Source organism: Etheostoma spectabile, chromosome 10 (genome assembly GCF_008692095.1).
Source record: "Etheostoma spectabile isolate EspeVRDwgs_2016 chromosome 10, UIUC_Espe_1.0, whole genome shotgun sequence".
In the NCBI taxonomy this organism is placed as follows: domain Eukaryota; kingdom Metazoa; phylum Chordata; class Actinopteri; order Perciformes; family Percidae; genus Etheostoma; species Etheostoma spectabile.
Genome location: NC_045742.1, coordinates 17,923,704 through 17,950,525, shown reverse-complemented (window position 1 = coordinate 17,950,525; position 26,822 = coordinate 17,923,704). Strand labels below are relative to the sequence as shown.

The 26,822-nt window shown below is 39.6% G+C and overlaps 1 protein-coding gene across 5 annotated transcripts in view; it reads right to left on the bottom strand.

The window, feature by feature from the left end:
- The window catches only part of spock1 (SPARC (osteonectin), cwcv and kazal like domains proteoglycan 1), a 98,091-nt gene that overhangs the window by 28,655 nt on the left and 42,614 nt on the right, over positions 1–26,822 (bottom strand). For all 5 annotated transcript variants that reach the window (XM_032527947.1, XM_032527949.1, XM_032527951.1 and 2 more), the window contains 3 exons: positions 25,030–25,075; positions 13,498–13,578; positions 2,873–2,987 (listed from right to left, as the gene is read on the bottom strand). In XM_032527947.1, coding sequence (XP_032383838.1) covers positions 2,873–2,987; positions 13,498–13,578; positions 25,030–25,075 — 242 coding nt within the window. The remainder of the gene's footprint in view (positions 1–2,872; positions 2,988–13,497; positions 13,579–25,029; positions 25,076–26,822) is intronic.

Sequence of the window (26,822 nt, the reverse complement as noted above, 5' to 3'; positions counted from 1 at the left end):
CTCTCTCTCTCTCTCTCTCTCTCTCATGTACCACTGTACTTCAACCCCCTGCTGAGAGCTTCCATGTTGCCCTAATCTGGAAAGGCTCTGATTTGAGAGTACTGCAGACCCCTCACAGCAGGACAGAGGTGCATACCAATTTACACTGCGAGGCTCCATAAAATTTTTGAATTATAGCTGCATGCTAATGTAGATACAAGCCGGCAGCCGGGCATTATCACTCAATAAGGGAAGACAAGAAGTCTGTACAGCTATTTTAATTTCAAAAAGAAGAACGTATGCTTGGGTCTTTCATTATGACAGCTTCTTAGTAGAGAACAAACATAGTTTGTTTGTGGAATTTAGTAAACCCAACAGTAATACCAAAGTGGGTCCAGGGCATCTTCAAAAAGGCAATTTTGTTAGCAGTGAAGAACAATGACGAATCATCTCCTAGAAAAACATCCTGCAACATACTGTTGAGTATATCAGCTGTATTTCCCAACATCTGGTTGCAAATATCAAAGCAACAAAGTTTGGATTTTCCCTCTGAGAGGACACTTAATACGTGTTATGCTAATTACTGCAACTAATTTAACTTGTAGATAAAATAATAACACGGTTCGAAGATTCCGTAAGTGATGCTGTTGGGGAAATACAGATTTACGGTGAATATTTGACATATTGAGCAGCAAATAGGACTTGTAATTAATGCAATGCAAAGGAATAGATTAAGCTAAGTATCTATGGAGCTAATGACTTGTGGAAATCAATTAAACACGAGAAAGAGACAACAAACATTCAAATGTCTTTTGGGGGAAATGCTTCTTCAACTGAAAAATTAAAAAACCTTAAAATTGGCAACATGACAGGGTTGAAAACACAAACAAATTTGGTGCTGACAGAGTCCAGAGAGCGAACAGATAGTTTGATTAAAATTAATTGGTGTTGAGAATATGTGTTTGTATGTCTGTCACTGAAGCAGATTAGATTATTAGACACAGCTAACACACATAACACAACTTTCTACTTTATTGCATGCTTCTGCTGGGTGTAATTTGTCTAACGTGCCATGAAGGTCTGGCATATTGAAGTTCAACTTTGCATAGTCATTTTGAGATACAGGAGTTTATTTTCTTGAACTTGTTAATAATTCAATTTTTAAGAAGACACAAAATTGCATTAAAGCAGCCACAACTCCACCACTGGGTTGTTAGATAATACTGATGCTGAATTAACCCTAATGTTATATTTGGGGCCCTCTTTAAACACTCAAAAATAGACTCAACATTGTTTAACTGTCTTAATACATAATGACCTTTCCTAATTTCTTGAGAATTACTCATGAACATGATTTTGAAAAAATAGCATGTTGCATTACTTCTGTTTGTGGTCTCGGAGACATCAGCTGTAAAACATGGTGAAATACAGTGGGTTATCGTACAGTACGCTCTATACATGGGATTGGTGTTGAAGACACTTCACAAATTGTAGCAGTTCTACATTAACTTACACCCTGGGCAAGACCCCCCTTATACTGTATATACTATATTATAGTGTATATTTATTTTAAGTTCTGACAACTTATACTGTCATATTTTGTGCAGAATTGTGTTCATTGTCTTTTGAAAATGTTGGCGGTGGAGCTTGTGCACCTAAGAAAGTGTGTTTCCTGTAATTGCAATAGTTAAAAAACTGGATTCTTTTAATACTGTTTTTCAAATGTTCTAATGAAGGATTTGGGCAATTGAGAAATACAATTTCCTCTTTAACTTATGTTGTTATAATAAAATATGTATATACATATGCTATTCAAAATGTAACAAAAACCGAGAGGAACAATAATATAAAATATTAAGAATAATATGCAAATAAAATATAGAATAAATATTCTAAATAGCACAAATCCTTCATCACACCAATGTGAAAACACTAAAGACAATCTAATTATTACATTATTGCATTAAGAACAGAAACACTAACTAAAACTAAAACCTGACTTCTCTGGCCTTCCTTGATGAAAAATCATCAATGATGTCATTGTATGAAATCTGCTCCACTATTGAGTGATTGATACTGATGACGGCAAGGCCATTGAGCCATTCTTGGGACATGGTTGACCTCAGGTATGACTTGATCAACTTTAGTTTTGAAAATCTCCTCTTTGCTCGAGCCACAGTGACTGGCAGAATAAGTGCACTCTTGAGAGCAGTTTAAAAGTTGGAGTAGATCTCTGATAAATCCTTATTATGCATAAAAGTGATAAGCTCAGGGAGGCTCATATTCCTCCGTTCGCCTCCCCCCCTTGTCCGGGCTGTTTGATTTAGGAGACTTTGCCACATTAGGCGCCCATTTATGTCTTCCTCCGCGGGTGGTTACGGGCGAACGCCCTTTGAAAATAAAAGTAGTCAAAAAATTTCAGAATCTTAGAAAATAGACAGCAGCCGACATATTACAGTAACTCAATAGTAAAGCCATAAAATAGGCTATCTTTCAACTCAGGACAGCGTCACTCCACACAAATACCGATAGGATTGGAGATAAGAAGTTTAACTGACACGTAACAGTGATCAGCTTCGTGGGTGCGGAGCCTATGCCCAGCAACTGTTCCCCCCGCTCCCCACTACCCTTTCCCCTTCTCACACAGCTGGTGCATGCTACCTTCTTAGCAAGCAGGGGCGCCTGCAGCAGCAGGAGGTTGAAATTCCCCACACAGTGAAATGACAGATAATGATTTTTTTAAGTGCCTGTGCCGACCCCCACGTGTCAAGAAAAAATATCACCCCGGGCGGCTGCCGGCTTAACTTGTGCCAACAACTGCTACTGGTTGCCAGTTTGACATATACGATAACAAATCCAGGGGCTAACAAAAAGTCAAATTACTGGTTCTTACCTGTGAGTTGGCTGCTTGTGATTGGTGCAGATGGCTGTCTGATAGTCATGGCTGACACACACCTTGTGGGGAGGGCAGCGCACATTCAGACAAGGATCCTTTGTAGCGTCTGGACCTATGGGGAGAGATCCGAGATCAATTTTACTCTGAGCGGCAAAAATGAGTCAGTGAAAACATGCAGAGCAGGAGAATCAGCACAATGTAGTGCTGAAGTTGAAATTTGATGCAGCAAAACATCAAGCTGTTCTTTTGGTTTTCCAGCTTGCGTTCTACTAACTGAAGCAGGAATAAATATAATGAGTTAGAGAAAAAGACGGAGAAGAAGAATCGGAAAAGGTATGAAGTAAACATTGAGTTTTCTGCAGTGTGAGCTACTTAATGAGGACTGTTTTCGGTGAGCGTTGACCCCATCTTTTTCAAAATCAATCTCCACAGTGACATTATGGCTGTGGCAGCCAGGCACAGCTGGCTGGTGTCCAGAGTGACAAAGGATCAAAGCAGCTCATTGACAATGAGCATTGTGTCATTTCACACTAGGTTAACAGCACAAACCCACTTCCATTTGACAGAAAAAAAAACAGAAGGCGGAGGAGGTGATAAAGGCACAGTGGTAGTAAAAGAGAGAAATAAGAGTTTTTTCCCCAGCAATAACTAACAATGTGAGTTTAATAAAATGAGGAAGTACTGGATGTTGAGTATGGAAGGATTGATGTGTGAAGGAGATGAACGTGGAGGAGGAAGTCGTTCATTTTGGTCAGTCAGGGACGCATATCTTAAAGTACAAGGAGGACACTTACTGAGGGAGAGTCTAGTTGCCCAAATTGACTACACGCTACCAAAAGAGTAAAAAGATTTAAATAGAGCTGAGGTGAGCATGAGCTTGACAGACTTTGTGGAGATTGTTGCGAATGTAGGAGGAGTATGTCTGAGATGACCAGCAGCTAAGGACTGAGTCTACACTAAGCCTGGCTGCTGTGGAAGCTGCGCCAATGTGGGAAATATGGCTGGAATAGTGTTCTGGCTGTGGCCCTGAAGCGGGTGGAGGTGTTTTTTCATGTGTGATGGTCCTGGAGGTGGATTGCTGGAGTATTATGGAAGCTGAGTAAAGCTGAAAGAAACCAGCTTTGTTCTAGCTGCAGTTGAAGGGAATGATTTCTATTCCAGTGCGTGTTGGTGAGGGGTCATGATCAGATCTGGAGGTAGGCGAAGATGACAAGAGGGCAATCCCAATTCTTGGCTCTCGCTAATGGAGGAGAGGCAGTCTGAGATCATACTGATTAGAACTTAAAGAGATCTAGTTTGGGGAGTTTGAGAAGAGGTGCCCATAAGGTTAAGGTATGTGCACACGGAGCACACTCGGCACTGCTGGGAAGTTTGGCTGTGGTCTGACTGCTTTGTGAATATCATGACTGGAGGATAATCACTTTCAAATAGATCATTGCCTGAATTAGCCAGCTTTATCTGCAGTGAGGGATCCGTGGTGAGTTGATTCAGTACAATATATACTGTAAGTAGGCTTGACAGGTGATTATCCTGAACCTAAGATAACTTTATTAGTACAAATGAAGTAAGAGACAGGCCAACATCAGACAGTGGACTCTGGACTAGTGGTCATGGTGATGCTGCTAATCACAAAGTCTGAACCAGAGATGTATTGAAGAAAGATTAAAGCCTGTATGATGAACAACACCAGCCAAAAAGCTGATAGATTGAGATCAAAGATAAAGTGTATTTCAAACCACATCCAGAGACCACATGCTGTAACCATGGTAAACAAACTATATAAAAATTGTTTTTGTTATTTAAGACCGAGTACAGAGTGTACAGATCAAAGCCTAGGCGTTTAATATACAATATATATTATCATCATAAAACAAGAGTGGCCTTGTTGCCATTAGTGGCCTTATGGGTGGTGTTTGAGCCACAGCTGGTGTCTACTGTGAGCATCAACTAGTTTGTGACCTGACCACACACTGCACTGCAGTTTACATGCTGGTTTATCAGCGTTAAATCAGCAAAGACAAGATGGCCGTTTTCTTGTCTCTGCTCATAGTAACAATGTAATCAACCATCAACAAACACCTTATATGAAAATATCAACTCTTAACATATGTAACTCTGAACATATCTGGAGATGACTAGGATATGGGAGAGCTTTCTTTATCTCTGTGAATAAACACACACAATAAAGATGGAGGAGCTTAGATAGTCTCAAGAGAAGAGATAGTACACTGCCCACATCTGTCATATAACTTAGCAACACACTCATTTCCTTACAATCTGTAAAACACATACACAGATACAAAAACACATTACACGCCTATGTGCCCTCTCATATTCTCCAGAATGCAAAGAGATGATATGTCAACTGTCCTCCTGATAGCTGTCTGATGTGCTGTGTTTCTATCGCCCGCTTATTTGGATCTGTCCTCACCTCCATCTATCAGTGATAGAGGAAACCCATCTTATTTCACTTCGCTGCAAAATGACTTTATCACCGTGGAAATGAGAGATGAAGGGAAAGGACATGAGGGATCGGGAAAAAAGAAGGCTTGTATCTGGTTGACAGGATTGGAGGAAGATTTCGGATTAGTGTGTGACCTCCACTCCCAAATTGGAAATCAGACACACACATTACAAATGAGAAAGTCAGTTTATGCATCTACACACACAAGAAAACAGAGCATCCCATGTAGCACATTACACGGATAAAACTTTCTCATACATATAAAGAAAAATTAATTTGAAGGGACAGTGATGCTCTGAATATGAAATCGTTTTCAGCTGACATGATTTGAATATTTATGGTATCTATAGGAGGAGAGAATATAAGAGAAAGAGAGAGAGGAGAGGAGAAAAGAAGGGATGAGAGAAGACACCAAAGAAGCAAAAAGAAGAGAAAAGAGAAGAAATTGGGAGAAGAGAAAATGAAACAATGAAGATGGGGAGGAGGCAGGGAAGAGAAGCAAATGGAAGAGTGTAGGGTAAAAGAGAGTTTTATCCATCTATTTAAAGCTTGAGTGAGCAGCATTGGCAGTTAAACCAGCCAATCAATTGTAATGCAGGAGCACTGCAGCACACTCTTTCTCTTTCCTCAATATGAGTCTCTCATCTCCTTTTATTCCCCTCTCTTCTTTCTAATCTTGAGTATGACTTTATTGTCATCCGCATGTGTGTGCATAAATGAGTTAATATGCATGAGCAATATAACTTGACATGCCTTATTGCATATCTATTCATTACAAAGTGCCAAGTAGAACTCATTTTCACACCAAAACCATATTTGACCTTACAAATAGTATTGATTTATGTAAAAACACAACGTTGTATGCTGCTGATAAGACGTTGCCAATTGTACAAGTGTAAAGAATTGTGTGTGTGTGTGTGTGTGTGTGTGTGTGTGTGTGTGTGTGTGTGTGCATGAAGTAAATATATTGCTTCTTCAGACACTGCTTAATGGAGAAACTGTGGAGACTCCTTAAAACTGCTTGCTGCTAAGGGAGAAAAAAAAAACAATAAGGTCACAAGTACAGTTTGTGAGCAGCAGTGGGCACTCAAACCCCCACTACCAATTTGTGTTGCCATTGTCCTTGGCCATATGTTAGGTCGACTAATGACCCCTGGGTGCTGCAGTGTGTAGAGGCGAGTTGTCAGAGTTGGCAGAGCTGTAGCCGAGGATAGTGAGGTCACAAGAAAACAGCAAATCATAAACAAATGAACAGAAATGTCCAGAAGATGGGTACATTTACATTTCTCTACGTCTGAAACGGACACAGGTTGGCGCTAGTTGTCATTTTCAAAGACTTTGTGGTGTAAGATCTTTAAATGAATGTGTATTTCAGTCAGAGACCATTTATTGCAAATTGTCATATGGTGTAAAATGCTCTTTAATAAAGCTCTCTCAGGATTTGGCTGGGAGAACTAATCCCCCAAGCACACACCTGAACATCAAATTTGATTGAACAATACCCAGACAATTATCACACAAAGGCACCTATAGCCGCTGCGATAGCAACAATTAAAGTGATTGCATCTCACACGTAAACCTAATATTAGATCCTTCTAACGCAATTAGATTGATAACTGATGCAAGCAGAGACACTGAAGCAGCTGACGCCAGCCAGCCAATGCAAATGATTTCAGTGCGCTGCATAAACTGAAGCTGTGCTCAATCTGTGATTAAAATTCACAGGTTCAATTAATTCATTTCTAAATCCATTATGTAAAAGTGAAATGATATTGACAGTATAATCAATGTGCAATATTTACTGCTGTTAGTTAAATTTATCGTACAATAAAACACTAGAAAAGTAGGTAGTAAGTAAGTTGTAACCATTTGACAGCTGTCTTTTAGGACTAATGTGCCCTTTCACAGTGCAGACTTTTACAATCAGACTTCCAAAATCTGTTAACATGGACACGTCATGGCTGTTGTACACTTCACTGCTGTGCGGCAACATGCTTTAAAAGCGCTGCTGTTGCTGCAAACCCAGCATCATTACATCTACCATCTGGTCAGATCTGCCTTTATATACTGGGGGGGAAATCAATATACTCCATGGTTGGTAGCTCATGCTCAGCAAGTACAGCAAGTACTGAAAAGAAAATATATTCCCCGCTGAACTCAAACGTTGTGCTCCATCTGAGAAAAATAATACTTTGACAAAAAAGCTTAATCTCCCTGAACAAGAAGAAGATAATTATACAGGTGTGTGTATATATCTCATCCATAAGAGACCCGTAAGTTCTTTGTGTACATGGAAATGGATATGCAAAGGTATATGACTTTAATATTTGTCATACAAGTCACCACCATAAAAGGCAACCATTGTTTTATAATCATAGCTTTGCTCCTCTGTGCATGTAGGTGTGGCCCATCATACTGCCCTCCCTCTGCCTTCCAGCCATTACCACAGTTACAGTGGTCTCTTGTGCCCCTACTGTGGACGAAGTCGGTTCCTATATTGACTTCCATCACCTCCCTCTGTCCCTCGATCTATCCAAGGCCACAGCTCAGAGCCCGCGGGGAGCCACAGGGCAAACACAAGCAGCCAGAATAGAGCTAGAAACATACTGTTGGCATGCAAGACCCATTCTCATTCAGCTCAGTGCTTTTTTATGTATTAAAGTTCAATATAACGTATTAACATAAAGCTTTCAATTACTGGATATTTTGGAATGAAACTTCATCTTCATGGCAGATTAACTGATTCATACACTTGACCTGCCAGTGTAGTTTTTTTAAACACATTCATGTTATTTATCTTTCTCGTCCCTATGACTACAGAAAAAGGTTGTAATGAAGACTGAAAGCTGTATGACATGGACATCGTTAAATCACAATCACAATTATAACATTCTTTGTTTAAAGGGCAATTCTCAATGGGAATACTTTGTGATACACAATGTCATGGTTTTGATCCATCCCTCACAGGGAACATGTAGAATCATTCTACTTATTCATTAAGGCAAGCTGCACATATAGCAGTTTATTGTCTACAGTGTGCAACAAATCCTTCTTTGAAAGGTTCCTGGATGATCTAACCCTGAACACTACTTCCAGCCATTTAATTGCTGCAAAACTTCAAGTAGATTCCTGGCAGAAAAGTACATTATACTTAAAGCTGTAAAACATGATTACAATCAATTGCCCTACTCATCCACTCCTCGAGAATTGTTCTCCATCTTTCTTTACTCTTAATGTTCTTAAGCAGACAGGAAAAAGTGTCTCGAGAAGAGAAGGGTAAGATTAAACACTCTTCCTGTGCCCCCTCACACTGGATGGAGGCCAAAATGGAGTGCAGTGATTGGATAATAAAGATAGTCAGAGTCCAATTCAAGAGGCCACATTGCCCACAAGCCCTGTCAGAGAGTAGAGGGTGACCTTAAATTAATTGCTGCGGAGCGGGACATGGGTCAACGGTGTGTTTTTGTAATCTGTGTGTACAGTATGGGTGTGTGTGCTCCTTTATTGACAACGTGCTCTATTGCTCTTCATTGTTCGCTCTCACCAGCCACTGTTTCTAATAGCAAATAAACAAGTTTGAAATTAAATAAACAAGAGCTTCAACAACCATTCCCAGAGGACAGTTCCTTTTATTAGAAAAATGAGCATCACTCTCAGGCTCTGATAAACTAATTAGAAAGGTGTTTCTTTTCACCTGGGGTGCTACAGAGAAAAACAAGAGATCAGGCGAGCGAAAACAGAAAGACAAACAGATCAGAAGGAGATAAAAACTGTCTCTCGGCTTTCTGAACGTTCCTCAGGCTATGACTGTTTGGCCTATGGGAAGCACTGGAGCGATGGATGACAGCTAGAAAGGATGGAGGGATGAAAGCACAGAGAAGGCCTTGGGGAGGACGCAGTGATAGAAGGGATTCACCATCCATAAAATTAATTATTGAAAACATGGGGAAGTCATATTATTGTGGATGTAACTGGAATGGAGAAGATAAACAGGCTGTGTCTGTTTGAATGCCAGTGAAGAAGCCACAGTGGCTTACGGGAGAAAGATATCTGGAGAGAGAGAAAGGCTATTGACTATCGCTTACAAACTGAATATTCATTACTACCACACAACCAATATACATAACACACTTTATTGTAAAAAGTCTTGAAAAAGGATGCTTCGTGAAGTTGTTGCTGGCAGGCAAAGCAATTTTAAAGCAACTTTATGAAAGGAAATAATCAAACAGACTTTGAAGACAGCTTCAAAGCAAAAAAGCAGAGATGCATTTAAGGACAAAATGCACACCCAAAAAGCCATTCATTTCAGGTGGAAGTTGCTAATTGTTACAGTCTAAATAAAGTTGTACATAAGTTGTTCTGCTTGAAGCGTGTTTATTATTCTAATCATCCTTATTGTGAGCTGAGAGAGCAGGAGTTAAATAGAATAGGCTTGAAATTTGCTTAGTAGGATGAACATGCACACTCAGAGAAACACACACAATGGCTGATGAAGACACCGGAGTCTCTAGTTATGTCTCCACCCTCACAAAGAAAGAACAGGAAGTCAGCCAAAACAAGCCAGGCTGTCTTCATCGTGGCTAACAGGTCAGCGTATGTGGCATACAAAGGGTTTCATTTCAAAACATGTTATCTCTTAGGCTACCTGAAATTCAGCAATAATACAGGAAAACTCACCAAACTTTTGGCACATTTCACAGTGTAAGGATAACTTCAAGAGTCCATGTTATAATAAGACTGAAGGTGTGACTCACACCTCATCCGTGTGAATATGCTGGACCATTTGTGCTGTCTGTGTTTATTTGCCCCAAATGTACCAACTGTCCAGACGTTAGCTGTAAGATAATGAACAATGGACACACCACCCATCTGCGTGGGAATGTGTCTGTGTGTGTAATTTATAAGCACCCCAGAAACCTTACCTCTTTCTGTTATCCTCCAGTCTCTCTCCCTTTTCCTCTCATATTCAGATTCATAAAACTTTGGGATACGTGCACATTTCTTACTCACGTTGATACACCGCTGCCCAGTGGGAATTTGTGACTATGTGGCTTTCCAGTGAAATGGAATCACGTGTCTTTCCATTGCCTTTGTATGCAATCACGCAACCTCTAAAATTTGCTTTACTGTCTAAACAGTAAGAGTTTACAGCCATGCTACATGTTCTGTGAGGCTGTGCACAGCACTGCTTTGAGTTATAGCATCAGCATGCTAAGATGCCCACATTTACAATGCTAATACACTGATGTTTAGCAGGTCTAATGTTTAACATGTCCTCTTGCTAACATTTTCCAATTATTTTTTTATTCTTGTTAAATACAAAGTGCAGCTGAGGCTAAGGAGATTTTAATAAAGTACTAAAAGTACTGGACAAGGTGAAATGTTGACCTGATTATGGTGCTAGACGAAAAGTCACCAAAGTTATTACATCCTTATTTCATCCTCTTGAGACCAAAAACGCCTTTACCTAATATTGTGCCAATCTGTTAAATAACAACAGAATAATACAATTCTTCTATTTTATTACAATCCCTTCCTGCAGCGGTGTAGTGTTGTTTTCTCTTCTCATTCAAGATTTTACTTTGCACCTGTACAATGTCAAGAAGTCTCTTTTCTTTTCTTCCCCCAGGCCCTTAAACTGACCATGGGCTGCTGCCAGGCAAGGAGTTTGTGTCAGTTTGACCTTTATTCAATTTTAGGAGAGCTCACGATGAAAGACCACATGCTTGATTTACAGGCTGATTCTTTGTCTCGTTGACACACTCTTCTTCTTTTTGCTCTGTCCTCCCACGCAGGCAAGCATGGACACACGCACAAGTGGATGACAGATCTGGCCTCTTGCCTCACCTTCTGTGTCAGTGATAATTAAATATTTTTGCACTGTCCTAGACTCAGGCATTCATTAATCTGAAACTGAAGGGTGTGTGTGTGTGTGTGTGTGTGTGTGTGTGTGTGTGTGAGTGTGTGAGTGAGCATGCATGAGAACGGTTTTCAGAGGCCTGTATCTCCTCTACCTCCATCTACTTGACTTTCCTGCTATCATCCTCTTAATGACTATCTTTAGTGTAAGAATCAATACAAACAACCCTACCTGATATGACATACAAAAACTCTGTGTCCATTAGATCGTCCTCTTTCCTAAAGCATGTCTCTTTTCACCAGAACAGACTCATATAATCTGTAGCCAGGTACATATTCACTTCAAGATTTAAAACCCCTTATCAATCGCCTCTTTCTTTATATGTTTTATTTTAAAGAAAAGCGCGTGTGCTGAACTAAACTCATTATGCCCCCAGTAAGAATACGACACCACACACTGACTAGACAACAAGGGAAGAATGGAAAGTTAAATGTAATTCAAAATCTTATATTTTGCTCCATTTAAAGGGAAAATGGGTGAGACTTATTTGCATCCAGAGACTACATTTCTACATTCTTCTGACATTTCTTGCTTCCACAACTCACTGCCTGGCATGTTCACTCTTTTTCAGAACAAATGCAGTCTCAAAAAACATGTGCACTTTGAATCTCTGAATTGCAGCTTTCTGCGAGAGAGCAGCATTCCCTGTGACATAGCCCTTCATGTTCTAACGGTTTTAGAGCTGATCAGAAAATCGGTAAATAACTAAAAATAACCAAACCTTCAGCACAGACACCAATAGCTGTGATTGAACTGAGCCAGGAACATGAAGATGCACTGGGAAGGTAAAGCTACTCATTCACGCTGAATCTCACAAATCAGCACAATATGGCAGCAGCTCTATTTGTAGATTTACCAAGGCTTTGATACTGTGAATTACCGTATGTTACCATGCAGCTTATCTCTCATTGAATTAGATCAAAACATGTGTAATTGGTTTTGTAATTACCTAATGAGCAGAACACACTGTGTTCAGTCGCATTTCAATTGGCATTTGATTTACCAATTGGTTCCCCATTTACTTTTCAATTTGCCAACTCATCAAATCATTTCAGCACCAGCCGTAGCCTTGTGTTTTTCACCACGACAGACTACACACTTAAGGGATTAATTGATATTAATTTATAATTTTATATTATCTTTCGCAAACCTTTTTATTTGGCTATTTATGAATAAGTATAACTTGCCTATTTTCTGATGAATTGTTTCTGTGTACATTTTTAAACTATTACTTTTTTGTTACAGTATTGTCACACAATAAACAGCAGTCAAGGAATGGCTAAGAAGTAAATTAGTAAATTTATGAATATGATACCAGGTTGTATAAAAAGTACAACTATAAAAGACACCCAAGTAGCCAAAATGAACTGAATACATTTTCCATGTACTGTAGAAAAATCCAATTTGATTTCTTTGTCTTTTTCTGATTACTGAGAATATGCTATGTAAAAGTATTTCATGTTATCCTTGGTAATCTCAAGTAAACAATATTGTACAGGATTTCAGCCCACTACACCCACGTTAGCTTGTTAAATTCTGCTATGCTGCAAGCACAAACACCAAAACTGACATGTATGCTACTGTGTTCTGAAGAGGGGAATATTCATACCACTATCTCACTGCCCACTTGCTTAATCTCAAATTCCAATTTCTGTGTTAGCCTGCACTAACAGACCATGATGTTAGTACTGAAGCCGACCCTGGAAAGAGCTCCATGTTACTGACTGCTAGCTTTGATCATCCTGTGTGCGTTCGTCATGCTCTATCTGGTTCAGACGACAAGCTGTACACTTGGTTATCTCTCTTTTCCACACTGACATCTCTGCACACAACCTGAGACAGGGTGGAAAATTAATTGTGCTAAACACTGCTGTATTATACCCGCCGTTTTATGGGATGTGCGTCTGAGACAGCCAAATAATTTAAACTCAGTGTAAAGTATTGCTAAAGTCTGTTGTGGAACATCAATGGCCGGCTATCAGATAATTTATTTCTCGTTAAACCTAGTAATCTGCGATGATCTGACACTGGATCTCACTACTTATAATAGAAATAGATCAGCACTGAGAGCATTATAGCCCAACAGCACAAAGAGTATATTAGAGCAAAATCAGATTTGTTAAATCAGCTGTAACAACAAGAACAGGATGGTTACAAACATTTGGCTGCACAGCTATTTCTTCCAGTTAATAAAAAAAACCTCCCCACCCTGATGAAAATGATGTTGCCCAAACTCACCATCCTGTACTGTCTTCTTGGCTGAGCTAGGGTGAGCTTTAGTTCCTGGGTCTCCATATCTGCTAGGTTCGGCCTCTCGTTCTAAAGAAAGACATGAAAAAAAATAATTACAATAGTTCATACACGCTTAAAAGAGGTCAGAGAAGATCGATACCATTGTTATGTCTGTGCACACACAAACAGATTTTTTTTTCTCCTCTGTAAAGAATAATCATCACAGCATCATTACGAGCACAAAAAAGTCAAGGGAAAGTAAAAAAAAGTAATGCACCTATCCATCTCGATACAAAAACACTTATCCATCCTCCCTCTTACACACACACTGCATTACAACATCTCATATGGCAGCAGGCCAGCGGTGGCAGAGTGGTGGCATGTCTGTAGGCTGTGACATTAACACCCTGAGATGATTAACTCCCAAACTCATCCATCTCCTGTATTTATCAGCGAGCATGGCTTTTGAGCAAGGACTGAACTGTATATAATGAACAGGAAAAAGTGTGTGCGTGTGCATGTGTGTGTGTGTGTGTGAGAGAGTATGTGTGTTTGTGTGTGTGTGTATGTGTCTGTGTGGCAAAAGTTAACTTTGTTTTTTGTTAATAACCCCATCTATTTATTATTCTTTCCTCTCTCGATCATCCCCTCATTATTGGATGACTTTCTAATCTCTGAGTTATCCTCTTTGCAGACAATCTCTCTCAATTGCTCTCTGTAGGCCTTGTGTCTGTATATCTGTGTGTCTCCTCCCTCGAGACTCTGTGATGCCATTGTCACTTTCACAAGCTGGCATTTAGCCCGAGGACTTGTGCTATGATCGCTGGCAACGGCTGTCTCCTCATTCACATCCTCTGAAGTTTATCTATCCTAGTTTACAATGATCATCGGAGGCTTTATAGTCTATGGGCAGGGTTGGGGAGTAACGGAATACAAATAAAGGGATTGAGTTTATAAATACAAATATGAGTCATTTTTATCCTCTAAAGTTGTTTGAAAGGGTGGAAAAACTACTGGCCAACCATGTTTACATATAGCTATGAAAAGTAATGCACTGTAATTGGTATGTATTCAAAATATTTATTGTTCTATGCACTGGCTGCTGCTGTATAACAGAGCTCTGGACCACGTAGGGAGGAGGTCGGGGTGGAGGGGCAGGTCATGTAAACACTGTGCTTTCAAGACGGCGAGCAGAGTTCACTTCCAGAGGAAAGACTTTTACGCGGGAAACACATGTTTTTTCTGCAGGTGTGTTTTAATCCAAACCACAATCTTGTTCCTAAACTCAACTTGTCATTTTGGTGCCTAAACTTAAGTGTTTTTGCCGCATGACGTTCACTTTTATTGGCTACAATCAACTTCCATGGCCCCTGAAAGGACTGTGAACTTGCGGTGCCCTGTAGAACAAAGGGCAATATCAAACACACATACAATCACACACATTCAGCTGATTGAGCCCATTTATGTTAAAACTCAAAACTGTGAGCGCTCACTCCTCTGAAAGACCAAGATAAAAGCTTAGCCAAGCGTCATTGATATTGAGTCACTTTTTATGATGTGGCCAACAAGCCATTACAATCAGAGCAGTAAACAATGTTTAAAGAACGCCTGGAGAGCAAGCTACAAACCCTTAGCACATTACACTGAAATGAGATATTTGTTCTTGCTCCAGCTCACACTCCATTTAATACACAGACCTGAGGTGCTCACTGTTGTTTGTTGTCCAATATGTCTCCTTTCTTATCAGTTTCTCTCTTTCTAATTCTTTTAGCTCCTCCAGGCGCCGATCAAAGACGGTTATGTGAGAATGTATTAAAAAGCAGTGACCGAGTTTGAGATTAAAGATGGACCGGTGAGGGATGGGAACAGGCAGACGGTGTATCTTCGGAGAGATAGAGGCTTAGTGATTTGGAGAAATAGCTGATGAAATATATAACAATGACAGACATTCTACAGGGAAAACACAATGTCACGTCTTATCAGGCTGATTGGCAATTTGGAAGCTCCAGATTTTCGTGGCTTTGTTTGTGGCTGCTACTGCCGAGCCAGTTCATCACGAAAGGCTTCTGTTTCAGCTGCCAACACGGCTCCCATGGCAACCACTTATTCACTACGTAATCTAATTAGGCAAACGGACAGGATTGGTAAACACCTGAAAATTGTGAACTTAACTTGTTTTGTCTTTGTCTCTCGGCCGTTGTCTGTGTCTTCTAAGCCTTGGCTGCCAGTTTGACTCTCCTGTGCTCCAGTGGACTGGCTGTGATTATGGGGCACAGCCTGCCATTTGTAATCCTCCCTTTGAGTCCCCTCTCTAGATAATGCATCGCTATCACAGCCTCAAAAATGTGTTGGGCATACCCATACACAAGAACCAAGGATGAAATAGCCAGAATACTGATTCTAACATTGGTCTTGCTGACAGAACAACTGTTATCTGCTGCCAAGGACTCTTTCTTCCCTCTTGTCTCTGAGCTCGTGCTTAAAGGCCTTTTCAAGGCAACTCTCCAACCATTACAGATGGGACCAAGCAGAGAAGAATGCAGATGTAGCCAGTAATAAATACAAATCTAAGTTTAGAAGAAGGCTGAGCTGACCTGGACGACACATGGTTCTAACATCGTGCAGCGTTAAGTGAGTTTACATGGCTAGACAAGTAGTCGGTTCTTATCATATAACAGCACAGTTAGCTGTTCATGTAAAGACAGAAAATGTGGCTATATAGTCACTTCAACTTGTGTGAGCAAGTGTATTGTATTGAGATTGTTTTGACAATTTCTGCCTTCTTAAAAAAGTAAAAAGTAAAAGTATGAATTTGTGTGTTTATATTCCTTTTGCCTTAATAATTTAATTAATTTTAAAAGCTCAAAACTGAGCAATATCCATTCGCTTTGAAAGGTCCAGCAAAAGAATATAAGTGAACCTTGAGTTTAGATTATTTTTCAAATTTCTTTGAATTTCTTGGCTTTAATTTTTGTGAAATCATCTTATTCAAAATTTTTAAGAACTTAATTTTGCAAACAACTAAAAATCCAACCCTGGTTCATAATCTTACTTAACAGTATGTTGTGTGTTTCACTATACATCTTTAGGTTAAGAGTATTTTAAAAAACAACCTTATCATTGTTTTTTCACCTGAGCTCTAGAGCACCATGGGTAAATGTCACTGTTTGACAAAGACACGCTGAACGAGAGATTGCATAGAGTTACAGATACTAATGCAACAGCTGGAAAGCTGTAAAACCCTGCTGTAACAACAATACCTAACTTCTCACTCATTGGTCCTGGGCAGTGAGTTGGTGCACCATGAACATGAAGCCCTGATCTGCATACAGCAGAGGCCTGTTAAATCCACCCACGGGGCGAGCTGCGCTGCCTGGGACGGAGGCCAGTGTCACCCCCACACAGCTACCTCTTTACAGAGCTATAAAGTATTCAGCATTAAGCACAACATGTACAGAGGCCTAAAAGGTCAACCATCCATGACTGATAGACAGGTCAACGAGCTGTCACCATGGAAACAACACGTCCTCACAAGTGAGGAAGACGAGAATGGCTGTAACATTTCAACACATTTTCAAACCCAACTCCTTACATGCTGCAAGACCACTTTGTAACACTCGTGGTATCATTTTTCAACGTGCCGGGTAGTTTGACTTCGACATGGGGTTTACGTTGCGTCAAACAAAACTACTTGGTTTGGTTTAGGAAAAGATCATGGTGTTACGTAAATTGCATGCATGACATTGACTTTTGGTTTCACATGGGACATGAACAGCAGTCTCGTGGGTGAAAGTCCTGTTCGTTGTTGTTGTCACCCTTTATCATCTTACAGAGCCGTGGTCAAGCATTTACTCTGAGCGTCTAATGTTGCCGTGGATGTGTTTACATTGCAGTCAGTTGAAAGCTCGGTCCGTTTCATACAATTGCAAACGCGTGTCTTGTGCGACGGTATCAGACGCTGCAGGGCCATTGACCAAGCTGCCGTATTTGACGAGTTGGGAGTGAAAACGGGTTGAACATTTAAGAACGAGCTGTAAGTCATTTAATGACCCTTTAATGTCACATGTTTCTGACCAAAGGAGAGGGGAGTACACTTTCAAGAAATTTAATTTAAACAATAGGCAAAGTAAACTTCACAGTGCTGTATAGTCATCATTATTCATTATTGAAACATAGATATTATTATTCTATTCATAATTCATCTGTATTATTTATGAATTTGTTCCACACATTTAATTTAAACTTTTTGCAAAGCAAAAATCAAAACCAAGCAAAAGTTTCATCATATATTCTTAATCCAGCCAAATGCAAAGTATGAAATACTTTAATTACATAATTATACGTAACTTGTCATCGTAGCCACAGAGATCTGACTAGCTAGAAACTGAAGTGATGGCAACCATGGATACTGTCAGCTCTAGACCTGAATGACTGAATATGCATAACAGATTCCTACTGAGTTGCTGTGACATGGATGGTGGAATTGTACTTTGTGACAGATAAAGAGTGTGTAAGTAGAGCTAGAAGTTGTGAGTCTTTCTACTAAAGATTCCCCGATGGGCAAAATAAGATGATGAAGGAAAAAAGTGACGAGAGAAGACACACAGGGGGACAATTACACAGGGGGAAGGTGATTATAATAACCAAACCAAAACCAAACTAAAACCAAAATATTAATCAAATATGGAAGGACTAATAACTAATTCTTTCAGGCGTTTCAGTGTGTGTGTGTAAACGTCACTTTAGTATGTTGATTCACAGTTAGCTATTGTTCATCATTATGTAATTTCTATCTGATGAACTCAAAAGAAAACTCTGGAGAAACAATGAACAGAAACGCAGGCATATGACGTGAAGAAGGAGAGATGGATGGCCTGAAAGTATGAAGAACAAGTGGAACTGATGAGAGAATTTAGAGAAAGTGAGGGTAATGTATGTTTAAAGAGATGGCAGAAGGGGGAGAGAGAGAGCTCTGTGACTGCAGTGAGGGAGACACACAAAAAAGCAGGGTTGCAGGGCGCAATGTATTGCTGCATTAATATATTTTGTGGGAAGCTGCACTCTTTATAAGATTCTCGGTTTGGTAAATAGCCTGCCAGCGAAAAACTGACAGGAAATGTAACCTCCGCAGGATGCTAAATTCCAAAATAATTTGCATGTGAGCTTTGCTTATGCTTATGTGGTATGTACTCCGATGTTGCTACCACCATATTATATAAACAATGTATTTATAGAGACAACAATGGGAACTGGTTTATACCCTGTTAACAGAACCAAATGTATACACATATATTGGCGTGAAAGCCTTTCTACCCACACCATACTATTTAAAAGCATTAAAAGACATCCTGTCATTTAAAATACACTTACATTATTACCTACATCATGCACAGCGTCTACAGCAGTATATGTGGTGGTGGAGCTTCTCTGAATGCAAAAGAACTTTGTATGACCGAATTTGCCAAATTATAGGCTTTTTCCAATAAAAAAAAAAACAGGCTTTATCATTCAAAGGCAATTATCAAAACTACTGTCAAATGCAAATTACAGAACTTCCATAAGATTAATATAAAGATAACAAAGTACATTATTCCACAACATCGGCACCTAATATGCATAAACCCAGTGTAAACTAAGGTTTTAAAGTTGTTACACACATTGTTGAGTCTCAGGAAAGCTATTTATACCAGAAAAAACACTCATACTTCTGTAGCTACAAACAAAAAACAGAAAACAATTATTTTAAATCAGGCCTGCTGTCACCAAACAGATACACAAAAGCAGAGTTGCACAGAAACCAGACTAAATGAAAAACTAAATCAATAGCACAATCCTGACATGTTGATTTGATCAGTAGACTGATAAGCTGGAACATATGTTAATTTCAGTGAGGCAAAGTAGTCTTACAGGCTGTAGCTGAGTCTAAGTTTTCTTAAATTCTGTAGGATTAGCATGGATTCAAACACATGCTTACAACAGCTCCACAATAAGCTATAAATCAACTGCTGGGCCTTATTAAGCCACAAGACGTCTAGAAAACAGATTTCCCACTGGTGGATTTGATTGCTTGCTGTTCAGTATCACCAACAAGTAATTTGTGATCCAACTAACTTCATTCATTAGATGCTACAGAGGGAAGCATTTGTCCTCAAGTGATTCACCAGGGGACTAGATTCTCCCCCATCAACCTTCCTACGGCTGATTAGTCTCCAAGGGCAACGTGTGACTCATTACTCAAACTGAGATCAGCAGGTGGTGACTGATGACGCTATCGTTTCTGCTGTATTGACCACCATGTGCTGTGGTAAACACTTGTAATGATTTTTTTCATCAAAACCAGTTCATATTGTAGCTTTGTTTAGGAAAGGGATTCAGGCCTTTCCCATAGCATGTCCTACTTTGGCCGACTCTTATTGAGAAGCCTGTCATGCTGACCCTGGCTGGAGTCGAAAAGGTGAAGATAACACTTTTGTGTGTAATGCCTGTAGTACCAGCTGGGTGAAAATCAGACCCACTTAAGGCAATTCAGACTTACCAAATATTCCCAAAGCAGAACAGATTGTCTGATTGAGTCCACTTATTTATTCACTGTCTAATTGTTTTGATGTCCATTACTCCCAGGTGTGCTGTTTGTGTGGGAGTAACTGCACTGTGCATTAATATTAGCAGCTCTGCAGTAGAACATGGCAAACATGAGATTGAGAAGGATGTTTTTATGCATTTCCATAAAGAGTCTGATTGGCACAAAGCTGCTCTATGCTTCAATTAAATTGACTGTCTCTCTAGAGAAGTACACAGATGCCACATGCTTAAGAGGACAAGTCACCTCACTATGTCCTGTCAAAATGTTGCAGTGACTCACATGCATGGAGTGTACAGTCTGTGGTGTGGGCAATGTAAAAGCCTAGAGACATTTCTGAGAACAAAGGGCTTCCAGGAAGGATTTAAAACATTTTTCTTTATGTATTAAATGTTGGAAGAAATTTTACTGTGAGTGTCTCCTGCCACAGTTAAAGGATCACTATGAATAATTGCATCATGTATTTTATTATTTTATCCGGCCATTAGTTCTATTTGTTACAATAACATTGTGCTCATCTAAGTAATTAGTGAAATCTCTTGCTGAAAATAGTTTTAATGGGGCAATAAACATGACTGGTCACACAGGCATACAGTTTGAAAATAAAGCCCCAGGTTAGTAAAACGGTGAGGGGACCTTTGTTGTCATGGTTACAGTGGTAATAACAATGTGGTTAAGGTCAGAGAATGATTGCGGTCATCATGCTTTAAAAAAAACCCTGTCGGTTGGAAACTGGAAACAGTTGGACGTTTTGAAGACTCCTCCACCCACGTCCCAAAGACTTTGTTCCTCACTAACAAAAACAAATGTGTACATACTGTCGTTCTTTTTAGGATAGTCGCTAACACTTATTTGAAAAACAAGATGAAGATGAAGGTGGACCCACACACTTAAAGTTTGATGGTATATTAGTGACATTATGGGTGTGCCTCCTTTCAGTTTTACCCCCGAATAAAATGCTTAACACAGTTAGGCAGTTTACCACATATTTGATTGTCCCACTGCTCATGTTTCTTTCCCTATTTTTTTGGCCCTATTTTTAGCAATGATGCCGTCTTCCATGATCTCAACAATTAAGGTGTCAGTCCTTCGAATGGTTAAAAAGCTTTGGAAACCCACCACACACACCTGTCCTATGGCAGAGTTCAGGGTGCTGTGTCTGTCAATCTTTGTAACTTTCCAAAACCAACAATCTGACCTTCATACCCACTTCACACAGGGATTGGCCAGTTGTGTGGAGGTTTGAAGTTCTATCTTAAGCTCTCTTTTTTATTCTTTACACTATGTTTTTTTTTCCCCACCAACCTTGGAGTGTGGCTTGGAAAAGCTATAAACATGTTTTCTAGTTCTTTTATATCATAACCTGACCTTTACTTTGGTGAGTACAATGTCATTTTAACCAAAAATAAATCCCAAACTGTAGCAAACTGAAGTTTTTCTTCAAAGACAAGACATCCCCACAGAAACATAAAGGGTGTCCTCTTGTTGGAGTATGTCCAGTAGAGCGGTCAGTCTTCCTCTATAATACCTTTCAAACTCCATTTGTTATTTTTAAATATCCAAATACTATTCAAATATGTATTGCTCATATGCAGCCTGTTATAAACATGTACTACACTACTCAGGTTACTGCATTGTCAATGCCACAAAAAGCATGTGATTGTTGTTTCACATTCTGTTCACTAGTGGGACTTCCAACATTAGCCTGGCCTTGGGCGGCTGCCAGAGTGAGTGGTCACCTGCCAATCCAAAGGTGTTTTGATCCCTGGCCCTGCAGTCCCATGTCCTTGGGCAAGACACTGAACGCCGAGTTTCCCCCGCTGCTGTGCATCGAAGTGTAAATGTGTGTGAGAGTTTATCTGATGAGCAGTTGGCACCTTGTACCACCAGCCTCGGCCACAGTGTAAGAATGCGTGTGAATGGTGAACGGTTCCTGTACTATGTAAAAGTGCTTTGGGTAGTCTTTGAGACTAGAAAAGCGCCATAAAAGAACAGTCCATTTACATTTACATTTGAAGGGGACCTATGTCACGGCGCATTGCATTTCTGGCACACCACTCTCTACATTATTTTCCACCACGCACACAATGACAAACCCAAAACAGAGAACTCTGGAAATAAACATTATCTAACAAGTGTATTAAAAGCGGCTCTGTTGTAAAGGCTAATGTTGCTCGGTTAGCACATTGGCATCATGTTAGAAAGCACAGCCGAAACAATTTGTCATAAACTAAGCAACACTAACAATAGTGTTAATTAGTGACGATGCTAACGGCATTGATAACTAAGCAAAACGGTGCTGCCACTACTGTTTTAGTGATTTAAAATCAACCTGTTTCTTGCAGATTGTCATGTTACTGAGAAGTTGTTTTAAAGTAAAATATGAAGTCGACGCTAACTCTGACTAGCCTGACAAGCCAGACCCACATCTGCCGCTAGGGTGCGTCTAGATTTCTAGACTAATCACTGACAGCTGTAGGGCAGCTAACATAATCTTTAGCTGACTCCATAAAGCTCCCAGCAAAGCTCCTATAACTCTTGACGCAGTTAGGAAACCAGAACGAGCTAACTATTGATAACATAAGAATTTTGGCTCGATGAAAGTTGATTTTAAAGTCATGTCAAAGCTATTTACCATCCTTCTTCTGATTTCCAGCCGCAGCCTGTCACTACCCCCCGTACTAACGTAACACAGTAGGCTACATAACATTAGCTCACAATGCCTTGCGTTTGCCACTCCCGTAACTTATTGTTCATCAGACATGACGTGAGAAGAGTTTAGCTAATGTTAGTCAACCTATTTATAAAAAAACAAACAAACATTTGAATAGCAATTTCAGCATTCAAATTGTATTGATTTTTTTTCCATTCAAATTATATTCAAATTTCGGAATTTGTTCCAACAGCCCTAGTGTCCAGTGAGTGTCCTTTCCCTCTGGTTATTATCGGTCAATGTTTTCTTCTCTGGAGTATAATAAGGAGTATGGTTGAAAGACATTGTTGTGCTGGATACGACTTAAGATTTGGTCAATCATAGCCTCCATGTTTGGGGAACAGTGTTTAATCCACATAGGGGCTCTACAGCAACATTTATTTTAATAGTCCATCATCATTTGAACATCTAAATCAGGCTTTTGTACATGTGCGACTACTGGATTTTGGTACAGAGGATTCCTCCAAAACATCTGATGCATGTAAGTCCCTGGTAAGGAGGATGAAGCTCTGTTTACTTTTTCTTAATTCTCACTCAGAAACAAGAGAGTTTCTCTAGAATTTGATGCACTGTGGCTGTTCTCATTAGGTTCAGTATCCACGAGGAGCTGGCCCAGATAATGCTGCTCAGCAAGTCTTTCCCTGAAGAGTTACAGTTACTGTGCTAGATATGCAAAACCAAGCCAGTACAGTATGAACTCAGTGGTAGAAAGATTTAAAGTCTGTTATGCTGTTCAGAGAGCTGCAGTCCAATAAACCCCCCAAACTTTGTGTGTTTGAGTAATGTGTGTGTGTGTGTGTGTGTGTTTGCGTGTGTGTGTGCATGTGTGTGTGTGTGCGTGTGTGTGTGAGTGTGACAGTGAGAGTGGGAGCGAGAGAAAGCGAGTGTTTGCAATAATTGAGTTTAGTCAAGAGTTACTGAGGGTCTAAGAGCATTACACACTTGAGTGTGATGGATAAAGTGGACTTGGCGTTGTTGCCATAGTAAGTCCATGAGCAGTTCGTAACTGTAAAAAGTAGCAGCATCTGGCCTTGGAAACACATACGCGCGCACACACACACACACACACACACACACACACACACACACACACACACACACACACACACACACACACACACACACACACACACACACACAGACAGACACAGACAGACACACACACACACACACATTCCTTAAATACAGTTCTAAAAATTATGTTTCCGTGTATCTTCTAGATTTACATACGGTTGTACAGCAGATGGTTTGCACTACTTCTATCACCTAATGAAATACAGTTTAAATTGAATTATATGCTATTTTTTTGTATTTGTTACACTACCTTGAAAACAGATGGTTGCAATTTGAACATGTAAATTTGTAAAATCCAGTATTATTTTCTGCTTAATGTTATGTGTTGGATTCCTACTTTTCCTACTTTAAATGTGTTGTGCAGGTCTAACATGACTGTAGAGTGTGAAGAGCATTCCTATTTTAAACTTAAAAAAAAAAAAAAAAGGAAAAATGTTAAAATGTGTTTTTCCTTCTGCTTTGTCTCTTTCTCTTTCGGCGCTCATCAATGTACATATTGACATGAAATAGGGACTTAAACTTTCAAAAGAACAAAACACATATGGCCACATTTTACAAATCTCATAACAATGTACAGTGTATGAAGGAAACAAAGACGGATAACCTTTGCCTAAATTCAAAGTCTTCAAAGTAATTTCATGTTGTTTGAAGTTAAATGGAAGTGAATGAGTGAGACATGTTCAGTAAGACTAATTAAAAGTACCTCAGTTCTTTTAAAGCCAGCTACAATTAACTTGAAAGGAACAGAAAAATGACCAGTCCTTTAAGGTCTTTTGTCCTGTGGTAATGATGGCTGCATTAGCCTTTGCGTGTAAAATGCTCTTTTTTAGCTAAAGCAAATTACCCTCTTTTGAGGATAAGGGCATTACAGGAAGAGACCAAATTAATGTTTCTACTGATGCACCATACCTGCATTTTGTCATCATAATTATATTTCTGTCAGTATAGTTTGGGGAATGTGTTCTTTCCCGTGAAGTTACTTTTTGGAAGTTAACAAAATGTATCAAACCTCTTATTGCAACAGTTTTGAATTTTGTCACAGTTTATCTGATTTCCTCATTTAGACATACGATGTCTGATCACAAGTCTTTGTACCTGACCAAACATCCAATGCCAATGCCATCAGTATGCATTAATGTAAACATTAGAATTACACACAAACAGCACTCACCTTGGTCCAGAGACATGGCAGGAGCCCAGCTTTTGAAGTAGTCATCCTGTGTGGATACACAACACAAGAACTAGGTTATAAAAAAATTATTTAAAGCCAAGAATATTATTAAATTGTTTTCAGACCATCAGAGAGAGAGAACAGCCACAAATAAGAAAATACACTGAGAGGTAGAAGCTTGTTTCGACAATTAGAAATAGGACAGACATGTTCACAGAAACCTGCAAGAGACACAATGGGGAGTGCTCCAGTAAATAATGGCTTTAACTAGGACAAAAACATTTCATGTCAAGGTCAAAATGGACTTCTGCTCTGGAAAAAACGTTCAGAATGTATTGTTGTTTATAGTGAAAACTGAGAGGAGGAGGAGAAGAAGGATTTCGAGGTAGTGTTACGTTTTAGCTGCTGGGATGTTCCCAAAAACATACTTGAAGGAGTACATATTATTCTTACTGTTCAGTAAGACTAATAGTCTACAGTCATGGAGACAGCCTCTTTAATTGGAAATATAAAAACAAAAACAAAATTGGCTTCTCTCAGCTAAGTTCAGTTGAGAAGAGGTTTGCATGTCTTTAGCTAAATACACTTTCAGATTCCCTGTCCAGCCTGAGACATCTATTAATGTGTAGTGGCTTAAACATTGTTGTTTAGTGTTACCCTAAACCGTTAATATTAATAAATATACAGTCTGTGAGTGTTACATGAATATCTAGTCCCTCCAGGATTTTGCGATGTCGCGATCGCGCCAATTCACGCAAATTAAACCAATCACTGCAACATGGGGGTTGCGATCCGCAATTTTGACCAATTGCTGCAACTTTTCAGTAAATTTGACCAATAACCAGAGTTTCCCGTGACTTCAACCATACCCAGCAGTCCCATGTGCCAGACTTTGTATCAGTTTGCGACTCTGAGAGCCAATGACCAGGCGGGGGTGAGAACGGGTTGACGTCACACGTACGTCGCCAAATTCATTTCCTTGTTTCTGATATGAAGACAAGACGCGTGTGACTCGAATATCTCACATTCACCAACAAAAAGTACAGCGAAAGACCATGGAAACCATGTCAGACCGTTCTGCCAACCTGCTGCTCAGTTCCCCCCCGTGACTGACTCATTAATTCAATAAATTCTTATGTTGTCTTGAATCCACCAGCCATTTTCATTTGCAGCATCCCGGCCTTATTGGTAAGGTTACTAGGAAAACAGCCTATAGTTATTTTATTCTCCTCAAAACATGTTTCCTTTTTTATTTTTAAAGAACTATACAAAAAAGAACGCAGCTTCATTGCAACAAACTTACAAAAAACAACGCAACTTTTATCGCAATTTTTTACAAAAGTTCCCGCAACATCAGGCATTTTGGGCTGCAACAATCTCAAAAAAAGGCTGCAAAATCCTGGAGGGACTGAACATCACACATATAGATGTTGGTAAAGATTGGTTTATAGTTATTGCTCAGCTTAAAGGTCTGGTAGGTGTGTTACAGCTTCCTGTATCAGCCACTGGTGAGAATAGCAGCAGCAGAGACAGCTGTGCAATGTGACAGGTCGATGCTGATGTTTATTAATGTGCAGTATTTGTCAGAAATTTTAGCTTCTCCTATGAAGACATTTTAGATTATCACAACCCTGTTTTCCTATCCTGTCATAATAGTCACTTATATCTGATTATATCCCCATTATAGTTTCTTTTAAATAATTTACGAAATGTGCAACTACTACTTACAAATGCTAAATAGAGGAGGCTAGACTAAATAGACAGACACACACAAACACACACACACACACACA